The sequence below is a fragment of the Varroa destructor genome, unplaced genomic scaffold (genome assembly GCF_002443255.2).
Source record: "Varroa destructor unplaced genomic scaffold, Vdes_3.0 BEIS01000005.1, whole genome shotgun sequence".
NCBI classification, from domain to species: domain Eukaryota; kingdom Metazoa; phylum Arthropoda; class Arachnida; order Mesostigmata; family Varroidae; genus Varroa; species Varroa destructor.
Genome location: NW_019211458.1, coordinates 14,153,002 through 14,168,644, shown reverse-complemented (window position 1 = coordinate 14,168,644; position 15,643 = coordinate 14,153,002). Strand labels below are relative to the sequence as shown.

Genomic DNA, 15,643 nt, shown 5'->3' with positions numbered 1-15,643 from the left:
TAGTGGCATCGCAGGCATTTTTATAATGGCGATAGCAAATTAACGCCACTTCGCGTTCAAAGACAGCCTTGAAGTGTGTCATTAGCCAAATAACCGTCCTAAAAAATACAGATCAGTTAGACTCCGTAAGTTGATTAAAGGCTTATAAAAAAGATTTGCAAATTATTGATAATTCCATTGATGGAAACAACGGAAAAAGAAACCCTATCAGCAGTGCGGCAAGTGACAACAAGATAACTCCGGGCGATACTTGTTTCGCAAAGTGCTTAATCAGTTATTAAATATTCCTTCAGTTATCCTGCGTGTGACTCTTCGACAGTGGAAGTTGTTAGGACTCATATTGATATATCATATCATAGGGCTCATATAGATTTATCACATTAAGCGTGACACCTCGGTGCTAAGCTTTTTTGTTGGCAGATTTTGCAGCTACGGGCATAGTCACAAGCTAAGGCTCGACTTACTCCAAAAAATACCACACGATCAAGTGATAAGCGAGTTTCTTTGAGCTCGGATATCCCCCATGACAGACCTAAACTGCCGAAATCTTTTAATGTATCTCATAGTACATCACTGGCGCCCACTTCGCTGTTTTACCATATCTCGCTGCACGCCTCGTCAACTCATCATTGACGACAGAAAAACATTCTGTTGCTCGTCCAGCCGGGAACTTGCATTATATCAGTTTATGAGGCATTGTATTATATACTTTGTTCTTCATAATACATACGTATTTTACACCAATTTTAGTTCTCTAAAAATGTGGGATAAAATATGTCCATAATGTCCATCTAATTGATTTCCCACGGAATTATTAAATAAACCCAAAGCTATTATTATGAACGATTGTTCCGCATTTTATAACATTTTATTATCGCTGCTACATCTAATCTTTTATTATGCTAATTATAAAACTAGCTACTCTTCCATCGCACATTTGCAAAAGGGCATATTTGGCCTAAAGACAGAGATTTGAATTATATTTTTGAAAACTATTCACGTGATTTCAGCTCAAGGTCGGTTAAATATTATGCGATGCAGTTCCATCGGTTTCAACAGTTCTCTCCGCTGTCATCGACGTGCGATTAGAGTAGAAGGTAAATTCGGTGCATTCTATCGTGCAGTTGTGCCTAGCTTATCACCCTGCTGCTATTGTTACCATTACTGATCATGTGCATTCTGGTTATCATTGTTGGCCTGTATATATAACTAGCTAGAAGCATCTGTGCTTACATTGATCTAACTAGAGAAAATCATATCGTGACTTGAATGAAACATCACATTGTGTACCCAGTGTTATGAGTAACGATATGATGTACTGATTCAACGTGTGCTTACATCATAAACGCCTCCCTTAAGAATGAATTGTTTAAGAGTATTTTTCGTAAAAAGCCTGCGATTGTTTGTCAGTTAAAGCATATAAAGCAAGCAAAAGCATATAAAAAATAACAAACTAAGTACTCAGAAGGAGCCCACAGATTGGGAAGTGAATTACAAGTTGCAGCCTTACGTGTGAAGTGAAGGCGATTACGTGCTATCGCTCTTATATTGAAAAGCTAAAGGTTTATAGCAAGGTTTATCATGTGTAATTGTAAATATTGAATCCTGGTCAATTAGCCTGCGTTCGAGTTTTAAGCAAAAACTCGTACAGAATAGGAAAGGTGGCATAAATCTACGAGTTTCTTTCGTTTTAAATGAGTATTGATTAAAAACGTGTGTAGAGTAAGAAAGAATGTTAAGGGGAAACATGTAAATATATATATGTATATAGAAGCATTCAAATTCGGACGGGTTTTAGCGGGCGGTTTTTCGCAGCGGGAGTGAGTTAATTTGCTATTCTCGTTATCAAAAAAAGCTTGTTCTTTCTAGAACAATACACCAAATATATGGTAAGAAAAAGCAAGGCATAGCTTTTAGAATGTGAGCAATGATCAGCTTTATCTAATTTATTCGCACTAGAGGACCCTTCCATTAAAAATTAACATGAATCGCTTAAAGTCGATTATGTACATTATTATCTGTTGCCATGAAGCTTCTGAAGGAGTGCGAAAAGGATTTCCATAAAGCAAACTGAAATTTTCTAAATAGAAATTAGATTTAAAAGACTGGAAACTTATTAAGATGGTTTAAAAAGCCGTTTTTCATGTACCTGGAGTTTTTATACAGAAATTAACGGCCGTTTTAGGAAACAGAGTATTTATCACTAAAGTCGTCCAGCTGAGTTCTAACGATTGATTTTTTTAGATTTGAAGGGAAATTTTCAGTTTGATTGACGCTCTGCCGCGCAAACGATTTAGACAATAGCCGATTCTACTAAAAAAAAAAAAAGTAAAACAGTACTTATTGAAAACATATACATTTTCAAAATAGTGGAACTTACATAATTTTAATAGCGCTCGGCTCAGGCGATTTTCGGATTTGTACAATGAACGCTTCTTGTCAGATGACTCTTTACCTGTTATTACCTGGGCGAAATTTACATTAATTGATCCTACAGGAATGTTTAAATATAAGCATCATCATCTCAAATCCGTCATGGCATTCAGAATAGCCAGTCGGGACATCAACGCGGCTAAGAAGTTTCTAGCAGACAGCAAGCCAGTTCCGTCGTTGGCCACCCTCGCCATTCCTGCGACAGAGTACCATATTTCTCTCTATCCGAATGCCCTCGCTCACTATACAGACGACACATAGCGACTAGGGCGAAGACGACGCTTTTATGGCGTTCAGTTAAACAGTGCAGCTACTGCAGTGGCAGCCGTAGAAGTAAGCAACGACCGTATTATTGTTGGACGGTCGACGCTGGTCTTTTGCGCCTGCGTTTCACTCGTTCGTCGTGGATTGACTCTTCGTTAGTTTATAATTGACTTATTTGGCTTTGTTTGCCTGGCTGGTCTCGTTTGTAGCGGAATCACCGTTGCTGGGGCGGCGCCACCAGCGCCTGTTTGGAGTGGCTTTGGTATTGGTGCTGTGTATTAGTGTGGTGTACGTTGTGCCTCGGTCCACTGGTGTTTTCATTTTCAACAACAAGATCTGCGTCCGTGGCCAGAAAACCCGGGTTCGATCTTATTGACTGTCGCATTACGGCGAATGATTGGATTTTTTGCAGTTTTCCCAGTTTGCCTTAGGCCCGGTCTATTACTATTATTCTGTGTATTTGTGGACTGATTAGAGTAGCAGCCGACTAACAAACCGCACAATGAGCGATAGGGAGGTGAGTAGATTGGATGAAATATTTCTAAACGCATGCTTCTCACCACAACGTATTTGCATTGTAGGATTCAAATGCGTGGCTCCTATTATTATACACCATGCTTTAGCTAGATTGCGTCCCTGTTGTTGCTTTGTAGCGATGATAGTGGTGGCTGTCGGCCGCCACCAAAGCCGTGCTCTGCCTAGCCGCTTAGCAAAAATTAAACGAGTTCGTACGGAAAAATAGGAAAAACTCAGATGACGCAAAACACTTAAAACACATAGTCATAGACGGAGAATCATGCGCATTCGAACTAGAGTAGTAAGGCCAGTTAGGCTGGTGCCTCAATGGACCTAGGCTTAACATCTAAGAGGCATATATTTGTGTACGCGAGGCTTCAAGTATGAAAAAAACGTGGTAGCGACCACGTTACGTTCAATGCGCCAGCACATGGTTCATCATTATAGAAATAAAACAGGGATATGGTGGCCGGCCAAAATCTACATTACCGGTGTCTTCGTTTTATGTTGCTTTTCTTCGCGAATTAAGTAACAATATGCAATATTGTTAACTTCCGCAGCATATAATACTGCGGAAGTTGGCCACTGTAGGATATTACAGCGTTCCTGCGACATGCCATCGGTAAACAAAAACAACCAGAACTGTTGAAGACGAAGGAGGTTTGTCTCGGTCGGTTTGTGTACACATTTCAGCTTATATGAAATACTCGTAGCGGACCACCAAATTCACGGACTTGGCTGGATTTGCATTGCGCGCAATGTACACGACTGTATCATTATTACGATTATCATCATGCCTAGCATCTTACGATCTATGATGTATAATATTGCGTTGCGGCCTTGCGTCTTCGCGAACAATGGAACGTCACGTTATAATAACAGAAAGAAGCAACATCATATATATATATATATATATATACATAATATATATATATTTCCATCATCTAAAATCTAATGAAAAAAATCAAAAAATGGGTGCGCCCTGAGAACAGCCTAGCTAGTAGATGACACTCGCTGTCTAGCGTTAATTATGTATTCGAAGGCCATTTTAGACGACGACAGGGGCCACCTGTATCGGTAAATTAAATATCGGTAGAGCACAGAGCTTCGAACTGACGGATTATTTTTTTGCTGCTGTGTCTCATTATAAAGATGAGAACGAAAATCAGTCAAAATTCATTTTCCCGCGATGCCTATTACTGTTTACGTTGTGCAGATAGTAAACTTTTTCCTGAATTATTTCCTTGTTAGTCTTCTCGATCTGCTTGCTGTGTTGGGTAATGGATTGGTTTCCGTTTTTTGCAGCTGCGGGGAGCTAATACCTGCTAAACAAATAGTACAGTTAATTGTCACATGTGCATACATTACAGCTCTGTTTCTGAACTAACTCTTTTTGATCCGGGTACACCGAAAACTTAGCAGGGCCTTAAGCTATAGAACATATGCTTCAGATCTATAATCGATTCAGGTAGAAGGAAATATTATCTTGAAATTGTTTAAAAAATTTACCTTATTGTGGTAAATAACATTACGAAACAAATACTGCTATGAAGGTGAGAAGACATAAACAGAATGTCAGATGTTAGTTAGCTAGATAGCTACAATCATACTTATCAAAAAGTTTTGATCAGGTTGTCGCTAAGTAATATTTTCTTTCAGTCTTTCTTATTTTGTCGCAAAATGACCGCGAGGCTTTTTATTGCTCTTTACTCTATAATGATAGTACTAGTAATGTTTTTGCAATTTTGTCGCAGGGCTATTCTGACATCGGCATTTATTTAGAACTATCTTTGTATTATTTGAATTAATTCTTATTATTAAAATTATTTTTGATAACGTTGAAGAACAATATCGTCCGTTAATAATTATCTTATATTGTTGTTTCCTTCTGAAAAAAATTACAGATATCGCCGCGGGACGTCTACGTTCGTGGTGACTCAAGGTCGCGATCGCGGTCTTTGCGTTCAGATCGCGACGAACGCGATGATCGTCGCAGTCGATCGAGAAGTCGTAGCCGTGACCACAGAAGGGATCACCGACGGGAACACAGGGACGACCGGGACTACGGCCGAACGTCAGAACGTGGGAGATCCCGAAGCAGGTCCCCCATGAGCAGCAGGTACGCCCCCGTATTCTACGCGTCGATCTGGGAAACGGCTTACACCCAGCCTGAACGGCTGCTACGTTTCTCAGTCCGGCTTGGAGGTGGTCGTTTGAAGTTCGGCTCTTGAAGCGCTAGAAGTTTGAAGTTGAAGTCTTTGAAGCGGCTGAGGTGGACAGCCTACTGTCGCAGGGCCAACTTCGTCCAGAGGACCGACACCGGAATGAGAGAGAAGATGATAGGTTGTTAAAGTTGAACATTTCGTCTCTCGCGAAAAGGGATGAAGTCAGTCTTCTTAAATCCATCTTATCTCAGGGTTTAGCAGGCCAGTCCGCAATACTCATTTTGAAGCCGAAGCTGTTTGAAGTTCTGTCGATTATGCTGGCTGAGTGGCGATTTAACCTCCGTTTGCAAGATCTGAAAACTGCATCTCTACTTCTCTATCTATGTGAAAGAAATCTGATGTTTTGCAAGATATGCTTGGCAGGGCAACGAAGTCAGCTTGAGAGTCCAATACAGTCACCTTCAATGGGTAGCCAGGGAGAGAAGTGAATTTCGTTTAGACAAGATTCACACTTCCAGATAGAAATTTAAGTAGAAGATGACAATAGTCTGATTGCTTAACTGACTTAGCTGCATATAGAAACTGAACAGGTGTTATTATATGTGTGTTGGTCTGAAGCGCTCGCATGATACGAGAGTTATAAATGTATCTGTCAATCAATAGAGAGAAGTTTGCCAGTGACCAACGGTCGAAGAGCGAAGAGTATGAACACACAGCGTGCCGAAGTTTTCTCTAGTGTTTTGCTTGTAGATGAAGAAATCAAAAGCGATTCTGGTTTTAGCGAAGACCAACTTTCAGCAGGTTGTAGAAGTGTGTATCCTTGACGAAGATATTAGCACATACGAAGAACAAATTTGAAGTCGAAGTACATCTCATCTGCTCTGCATGGATGGGTGACATACAGTGAAGCCACACAAGAAACAGACAAAACTGAAACACATGAAGGCTCGCAACGATCAATGAAGACCGAAGGCTTTGCGAAGTTCAATATAGAAAAATGCTACTAGGATGTTACACTCAAGCGGAGCTGGATCAGACAGAATTCTTTGGCTGTGAAGAATAGCTGGATGCTGGCGAACGTACGTTTGATACGGTACTGTGCCTCCTCCGTCAGAGTCTATTAATTATACCATTAATTCATATCTCTGTGTTCGGATCGATCAGTAGTAAGCAGAGCGCCCGTTTCAGTCTAAATGTTTCAGTTAGTATCAGATTTCAGTCAGTGTCAAAATAGCTTGCTTCTATTGTCGCTTTGTCCTGGTAATTCGTAATAGCTTCTTTCGAATCACTCTATTATCCTCTAACCAAAGTACGCTCGCTCGCTGCGGACGCTGTTGTTAACCCCTAAACCATGATAATTTGCTAGACTCTTCTGATAACCAAAGAATCTGCTTACATATACTAACAGCGGTATCGAATGGAAGTCCTCGTCCTGAACAAGTTCACGATATGGTTGATCGGTTGGAAGTAAGACAACACATGGATTTTGGTACCAAGTGTTCTACGTATTGCAAGAGAAAGACTACGCGAATGTAACTAAAATCTAATACAAAAATTTTTCCTCTGTTTCGTCTCCATGCGAACGCACATTTCTTCGTCTGGTTGATGCTGTGTTTCGGTGATCCTCGTCCGGGTCGTCTACAGGAAGCGACACGTAGGTGACCGTGATCGCCCAGAACCTTCCCGCTGTATCGGTGTTTTTGGTCTGTCGATATACACCAATGAGCGTGAACTGCGCGACTTCTTTTCCAAATATGGTCGGGTGCAGGATGTCCAGGTTGTGTACGATGCTCAGACAGGCCGTTCGAGAGGATTTGGGTTCGTCTACTACGAAAGCGAGGATGATGCTAACGAAGCCAAAGAAAAGGCCAATGGTAAGCAAATCTAAAAGGTATATTTGTAGATCGTATGTAGTCCTAAAGATGGGTTTGGTACCTTTTGTGCATGTATCATTGAAACATGAACAACTGTTTACATTGAATCGTATTCCAAGCTCGCTGACGTTTTGGAATGATCAAATTACATTTAGGACATTAATATGACCGATTTAATTTGTGATGCGGATAACATAGCACTTGTGTTTATGAACTGACAAGAGAAACTGAAGTGTAGACGTGCGCTCAATGTTGTACATCTTGAAACAATTCATATCTGCATCCGATGCGTCATGTATCCAGCAGACAAAAATATGACGTGTTTCGCCACAATCTGTTTGAAAAATGTTGGTAATATGCTAGGTAAAGCTTGTGAGTTCCTTTTAGCGAAATTATTGTAGAATAAACGACGCCAATTCTAACTAATGGTTACTTGATGCGTATATTGCATGTTATATAATGCAGTATGTGAGGCCAGAAGTAGCTGATGTAAGCTTAGAGCACACGACATATCTGTTTGAAATAAGTGTGTCCTTAACTTGAGAATGTGTTTACAAACATCTGCATTATTGTTCACTGGGCTGTCGCTTCAGGTCTGGAAATCGACGGTCGCAAGATCCGAGTGGACTTCTCAATTACGAAACGAGCGCATACTCCAACGCCAGGGGTGTACATGGGGCGGCCGACACGCAGACCGAAGAGAAGCTCAGGAGGCGGTGGTGGCGGCGGTGGCTATTACGGTGGTGGCGGCGGTGGAGGCGGAGGTGGTGGTCGCGATCATAGAGGAAGTGGGCGTCGACACTACACAAGGTCGCCCTCTCCATACCGCGGTCGTGGGGGCGGTCGTGACCGGTATCGGGAACGTGAGAGGTCTTACTCGCCTAGGAGGTACTATTAACGTTCCGAATGGAGGAGGAGAACCGAGTACCGCGCCAGTACTTTGATCTGAGAGTGAACAACTCATATATGGATATTAGACTATTTGTGGAGTACGAGCGACCACCACCGTGTTTCAGCCGTAGCTGGAAGGCTGGAAAAAAGCCAAAATGGGCCAAATAAAAGATGCACTCCACAAGAGCTTATATTGGCCTAAATTATTGATCTAGAGTGTCGGACTGAAAAAGTAAAACGCGGGTACAGTAAAATGGACTGTATGGGCATCGGGACAATGGATTGGACAAGGTCGTCATATCATGCTTGTGTAGTTTGTGAGCGATGAAAGGAGTAACAATTTGAACAATAATGACATAGAGCCATGGTGCGAGGACGATCACGCCATAGCATTGAGAAAGACATTGACGCTTGTAAAGAAGCGGGCATTACACTAGATACTTGGTTGCGTTACGCGCGGTGTGACTAGCAGTTTAAGAAGGTACAATAATCATAATAATGATAATAATATGGGTAAATTTGTGAATATTGAACTGCTCAGACTTTTGTTTCGTTTGAGGGAAAGCAAGAAGCGAGCGGGCAAGGGAATAACGTCTGACAAATGCCAGAACGAAGCTACGTTAATTTCTGCGCAATGTCTAGCAAAAGCGACGCATACTCTGCATAAAAACACGAGCTCGAAAATTATGTTGACAACCCTCATGAAGGCCTACGAGCCAACTCACAATGGGCTCATGGAGCATTACAGTCATTTGCGTGTTACGATGATGGATTATGCCTAAGAAAAGGTATTTCACTGCATGAAGTAGAGGGCGCACGTTTGCAAGAGCTTGCTGCGACCTAGATCACGAATAAAAAACTTAAATTTCAAATGTATATGTACGATAAGCGACGCCTCGCTATTACACGATAACGATGTGAAATTAAACTCTTTTTTATTATTAGAAATTAATTTTCATAGTTGGAATAGGTAATGCATGATAAAATTAATGATGCAAGCCGGCCACTTGACGAAATCGCAGGGAAAATCGAACTGCTGGCCAAATAGTCCAAAGAAAATCGAACTGCTGGTCAAATAGTCTGGAATAACAATACCTCAACAGGTCTTGATTTAGAAATAAGATAGTCTTATTACAATTAGTATAAAGATAAATACTAGATATTTGCCCAATAGGATTGACCTTTCAAATAAAATGGCCTTTTCATCGTCCGTATCATTATTTGGAAGAAGGTATTGGATTCTTACGAATGCTTTTTCTTGCGTCAGGTTTTGCAAGTAATTCAAGATTTAAATGAAGATGCGTCATTGTTGAAGATGTAGAATCGAATATGAAGAACGAAAATTGAAGAGGCTATTTGATGCGACATCTATCTTGAAGTTGAAGCTTATCTGCGGAGCTAGTGTGATCGGTTTCTGAGCATCGATGTATATTTTACGAAGTTTGATGAAACTAAGCAGGAAAGCGTCCTTTAACGAAGATATAGCGAAGCTTCTTTTTGTGTCCTGAGATTTATCTGTCCTCTGTGAAGAGTTTCGACTTTCTGCGTAAAGAGAGAGTGAAAACAATGCTGAACGAAATCAATTTTGCCATCGTAGTGAGCTACAATTCATGTGAAATATCTAACCTAGAAGACAGAAAAATTATAGAAGTTCAAGTGTCCGTCAAACATTCTGGTAAGTCACTTATGCTTTTGTAGGCTACGAGTTTTCGCGAATGTTAACGTAGATACGGAAACGAAAAACAAACACAATAACAAGCAAAAATTTGCCTGTTCAAAAAAAGAGTAAAAATCTAACACACAGATAATCTAAGGCGATGATATAAGTGGATGAACTTCAGCTACGTCTATATAATAACACAGAAGAATGGAATGTCATGTACAACCACAAATATTAATGAATAAAGAAACACGAAAGGAGGTGACGCCTAATTACGCGTCTCATTTACAACTTTTAGATAAGTAAGCGAAATATAAACATGCCATTTTAAACATTGAAACCAATATATTAGTGTGCGCATTATTTAAAAAACTAGCATATAAGCGCTGGTTTCGAAAATGCTAATACGGAGCAGTTGTATTCTACTTGGGCTTCTTAACAGTTATACAGTTTGGGTGGCAGTTGAATTACTTAGAGAGCTTGTGCCAATGAATGATGGTTATATTAAATTTTGAACCTTACTTTCTTAGCATATATGAGAACGGGTTTATAGTCAAACGAGACGATAATGGCCTTAAAATTTTTCTATTCAGTTGTAATTAACACTCGCTCCTTTGAAGGTAATGAATGAAGAATGGCTACACGTATTTCCTTTATTCAATTACAACTTCCTATTGTTGTTTTATAACAGCTTTGACTATCTTTTTAGACCTGCAGCTATACAAATCAGAAGACCGCAGAAAACACGGGATCGCTAATGAAAGTACCTTATGGTGCTATATAAACTAATATATTAAAGATAGCATAATATGTGTAGAAAGATATCGGAACTGATTAAACAAGCGGCTCATCCTTAATCGTCTCAGGTCAGACTAGGTAACTTCAAAGTGAGTATGAAGTACAGCACTATTGCCATCAGAAGCCTTAACGTGCAATTGCGAATTTTTTTTTCAATCAATTACATTTCTAAATTGACAGAAAAGGTTTCATTTCATCAAGAAAGTGAGTAGTCAATTCGATATTTAACTGATGAATAAATAGCGGTATCAATGGCTGAATTTTCTTTGCAGATTATGTTATGTTATTAATCACTGAATAAAAGGTAATAACAAAAAAATACAGTTACGTGAGATTAGACTAAATTTGAATGATTGATGTTAACGCCGTGACCGTTATCTAAATGCAAAAAAAGCTACAGAAACCCTAAGGTGGGCTCGAAGGCGTTCAAATGAAGCTGGCAAAAGGCAGCGATATTTACTTATCGAAAATGATGGTCTTCTGAGATTTTGATATTCTCTTCGATGGCTGTTACTTTAAGCTGGACACGAGCTCCCCAAAATGATCCTTTCAGATATCTGAGTTTGCTTTTGTTAACGACAAAATATCACCAGAGTCTCTATAAAGACGACAGTGTTTGCAAACCATCTTCATCGGATTCATGAGGTTAACCAAGTTCAGTGAAGACCCTAGCTAACAATGAATCCGACGCGAAATACTACGACAGCTATCCTGTTACCGATTTCACAACTGATTGACAGCCACCGTGGATACTTTGATCCTGTATCGGCGGTGGCCGAGGTGAATTGGGAAAGACGGTGAGCTAGCAAAGGAGCTTAAGAAGGTTGTGCAGGATTCCCAAGTGGAGGTAGCGCACGATAACGACCAGGTGTCGAAAATAAGTGAAAAGTATTTGAGCAGTGCCCGGACTGCTCAGCATCGAACAGCAAAAATGGCAACGTTGAAGAAGCAGGTAATAGTGCTAGCTAAGATAGTTGAGAAGAAGAATTATGGTGCAGGGGCCAAAGGCTACAAAAGTAATTGTAAGACTATTGTCATTAGATGTGTCCGTATTTCTAGATTTAGTAAGTTTGTAGTGTTTTCTACCGTATCTGCTGACATGGCAAACTGGAGTTTCACGGCAATTACAACCCGGACTCTTTCCGTACAAGTTCTATAAATCAAGCCGTACGTCCCTTAGGATTATTACCGTGATTCTTATACAATATTTAATATACCTTGTGTTATGAGTGAAAAAAGTAATTTAAGCGCAACCATTAAAAAATGCTTATGCATGACTAACCAACGGACGTATATATGTCACTAGAGTAATTAGAAAATTAATTTCTTACTGTCTGTCTGCGCATTAATATTTTATGATACATAAATTGTGCGTTATATATAAAAGACTTGTAAACATTTTATTAAACTAACCAGAGGTACGTTCAAAACGATAATTTTATTAAGTTACTTTTAAACGAACGGGATTTTTGATTTACATAACTAAGTTATTGCCCATCTATAAGTCTTTTTGTTCTGCTTAATATAGGAATAACTATTACCATATATTCAGCTATTAGTAGTTATTCGACCATTAGTGGTCCGAATATTTCAAATTATCGAAAACTGATAATATTACTTATGGGTACTTCTGTCGACAGATGTCACTAAGAAATCGATGGGAAACGCGTCTGCTTACAGCGTGTTTCTTCTCTATTTAACTAGTGTATTATTTTGATGTAATTTGTCTAATTCGCTTAACTTTAGGAACTAATTTTAAAAAAGTTGCAGCTGTGACTTCTATTTCCAATGCAGGTGAGAAACAACTATAGAAAGTGAACATAGTGTTTCAGATTGCTTAATTATTGAAAAACACCTCTAATAATTTTTATTTTTAATTTGTTTCTATGATCTTCATCGATAATACGGTGTTGTCGCTAACTTACACGTATATAGTACGTGAACACATGTTGTAAATAAATTGTTGGGGAAAACTGCATTAGATAATCTTTGTACAGTAATTTTGTTTTATATTGTACTTGTTTTTTTATTGATTTTTTTGTTTGTCAGTTACAAATATTAAAAATATTACAAAAATTAAAGTAATTTTACTTTATCTTATTGTGCTGTGAAAATGAATATATTGGAGCTCGCGCCGACGAATTTTGACATGACTTTACACATATATGTGTGCGTGTCGATATTAGCCAGTTGAAAATAGAGATCAGAACGATGTCATTGACCAAAAACGTTAGATCAAACTAGAACAAAACAAAGAATAATAAAAAGGAAAGAACACGGAGTTTATAGGAATTGCAAGCGTAGTTTTAACTACGGTATGCACATGTTACTTTAGTTTTCCAACCGAGGAGACAAATAAAACGATCTTGTATACGTCAAGCTATATAACTGCTTCTATTTTCACTAGTCAGATTCAAATGTATGATTGATCCTTCATATATAATAAGAAACGGTTACACGTAAAAAACTAACAAGGGGGTAGATATGTTAATATAATAATAGAAATGTTTTGTAGCGGCAGGCAATCTGTACAAGTTTATTGAAAATTCTTGTATCAAATTTTTGTTTGGTGGTGAAACATTTGATGAAATAAGGGACGTCACTGGCATAAATCGGCTGCCACAAATATGCATTAAACGTCGATGTTCGTCGTTGTGTTTTTACAGCGTATATTTACAATGCGTATTTTTGCTGCGCGTCTGCGTCATTCTTTGTGTTTTTAATTTGTCTCTATGCTAGAGATCAGGTGTTTAATGAGAAATATCTGTTTGAACCTAAAATGGTGCAATGTGATCGATGTCTTACTGGTGAACAAGGTTCCTAAAGACGAAGCTCTTAAACAAATTATTAATGTGACTTCCGGGCTTCTTTGTATATCAAACATTTTGTTTTCTGCACGATTAAGAAATGAATAAAGGATGATTTAAATGAATCCCATTGAAGGAGATACCGTAAAGCTTGCTGAGAAGTGTAATCTTAATGACACGTTATCGTATGATCCGTCGGGGGTTTCTTTCGAACGCGGCTATGTTAAATTACAGGTCGAATTCCCCGATTCCTACCCTATCGTGCCACCACGCCGCCGCTTTTTGACTATAATCTGGCGTCCAAATGTGTTTCTGGATGGCGAAGTCAACTGGTTTCAACCGGAAAGCTGGTCCGTGCACTGGAAAAGCAGATATGTTTTAATCGAGCTAGTTTCACCTTTAAGGGAGTCCAGTGCACTCTGTATGTACTCTATGGTTGGTACGATCGGTGGACAGCGAACAATGATAAAAATGACAAGCGCGTGAGACATACCGAAATGCATAGGGGCAATATACGTTGACCGTGAATGCAGTAATACGGCTGTACCAGCAATCATAGGGAAGCGCGAAGTTTCTTTATAAACGCCGACCCAGCAACAAAAAAGTAATGGACATTGCGTATGGCTAAAACAACCTAAATACTATTCAAATAGATACTCCGATGAAGTTAACTATTATTATCCACTCAGCGGAAGCTACTTCGGAGACCCAATCGCTTATTCGTGAGCTATCTCAAACGGCATCGTTTAAAGTGTAAGATTAGTCATCGCATCGTGATTCTCATGTTCTCGTAACGGCTATTAAGAACGCATTATACTCTTCTTCGCGTACACCATGTTAGATGCCAGACTAAACAGTTGACAATTCACAAATTTGAATTATGTAAAGAACGGTTTGATCATTCTCGTTAAGGTATGTGCATCTGAGACCCAACTTACTCGTGTTAACCTGAAGTGCTACGTGATTGCATTCACACTTTTAATAGATCCTACAAATTGACTGTACGCCTAAGTTTGCACCTAGCTAAATAGAGATTTTAATACAAAATAAAAAGATAATTTGAGGACGGTTTTATTTTCTCTATTTGCAACATGTGTATTTATCGCTGCAGTATATGGCTCGAATCGCGATTTATACCGACTCGAATTCTCGTGAGGAATTAATTGATTACGCACGCGGCATAAGACTCAAAGATCCCTTCTTATTTCTCAATCAATTTAAACCGTCCAGAAATAAATATTTAGATCGTCGTTTCGTCACTGAGACCAATAATGGAATACAACTATACGTAATTTCTTCATCTAATTTACTTTCGTATTCTCATTTTACGAAATTTCTTATTTTCATGTTTATCGCACTACATAACACAGCCGATTTTACTACGAAACTACAAAATTACAAAGAGGAATATGTTTGTTACAAGTGTTTTCTCGCAACGATATTATTAATATTTACAATGCCATATTCAAATAAGCATTGTAGACACACGACCCGGCAGGCAATTAAGAAGTTACCATAGAAAAAACATTACATTTACCAAAGAAAAGAATGCCATGGTGTAGTCATTTCGACGTCTAATCTAATATTCCTCTAAATTATTAATTACTTAGTTGTGGATGCTATTGGTCACTGAATATTTAGCAATAAGATATATTTTGCCTTATTCTTCTTAAGACCGCTGAAGTTTGCACGTTATACATAACAGTCAGGTTTGAATTTGGCAACAGCGTATTTTAGCGTAAGCTGTTGGACACTCTTACCATCACTTACATATGAGCATATACCAAGAAACAATCTCAGGCGCCGATGCAAAGCGGCACTATCCGAGAAAAAGTTGCCCAGAAAGCAAACAATATGAAAACGTTAGTAGACCCTATGTATATATGCATCTGTACTTGAAATTGTTTGTTGGCCAAACAAGTGACCTTACACCACGTGAATAGTGGCTCAACAGAGGGGCTTGGCTATTAAATCACGACATTTAAATGTGAATAGATTTTCTTATTGTGTCATTTAAGTTTTCCCGCATTGCATAGCTACGTTCATCGTCCGTCAGCGGTATCCGGCATGATACTATAAAAGTAAGGTTTATTTTTTAACTTCCTAAATGTTGTATCTGTAACGGACTTCACCTTTTGGTGAATTAAAACAAATCTTTCACAGAGGCGCCCATCCGAATAAATATAATTCGAGAATATTGAAAGGTGACGCTAAAAATAAAAAAAAATTACGTAA

General features: G+C 38.9%; 1 protein-coding gene across 2 annotated transcripts; it reads left to right on the top strand.

Moving 5' to 3' along the window:
• The first annotated feature begins 2,715 nt into the window (after positions 1–2,715).
• Positions 2,716–10,075, top strand: tra2 (transformer 2). Of its 2 annotated transcripts, XR_002673471.2 has the most exons (5): positions 2,716–3,214; positions 5,118–5,332; positions 7,023–7,252; positions 7,846–8,931; positions 9,411–10,075. XR_002673471.2 is itself a non-coding variant. In XM_022806231.2 (4 exons), the coding sequence occupies exons 1-4, from the start codon at positions 3,200–3,202 to the stop codon at positions 8,148–8,150; spliced, it is 765 nt and encodes a 254-aa protein (XP_022661966.1). In that variant the 5' UTR covers positions 2,716–3,199; the 3' UTR covers positions 8,151–10,075. The 2 variants fall into 2 exon arrangements, 1 of the variants encoding a protein (XP_022661966.1); XM_022806231.2 differs by having other exon boundaries at positions 7,846–10,075.
• Positions 10,076–15,643: the final 5,568 nt, after the last annotated feature.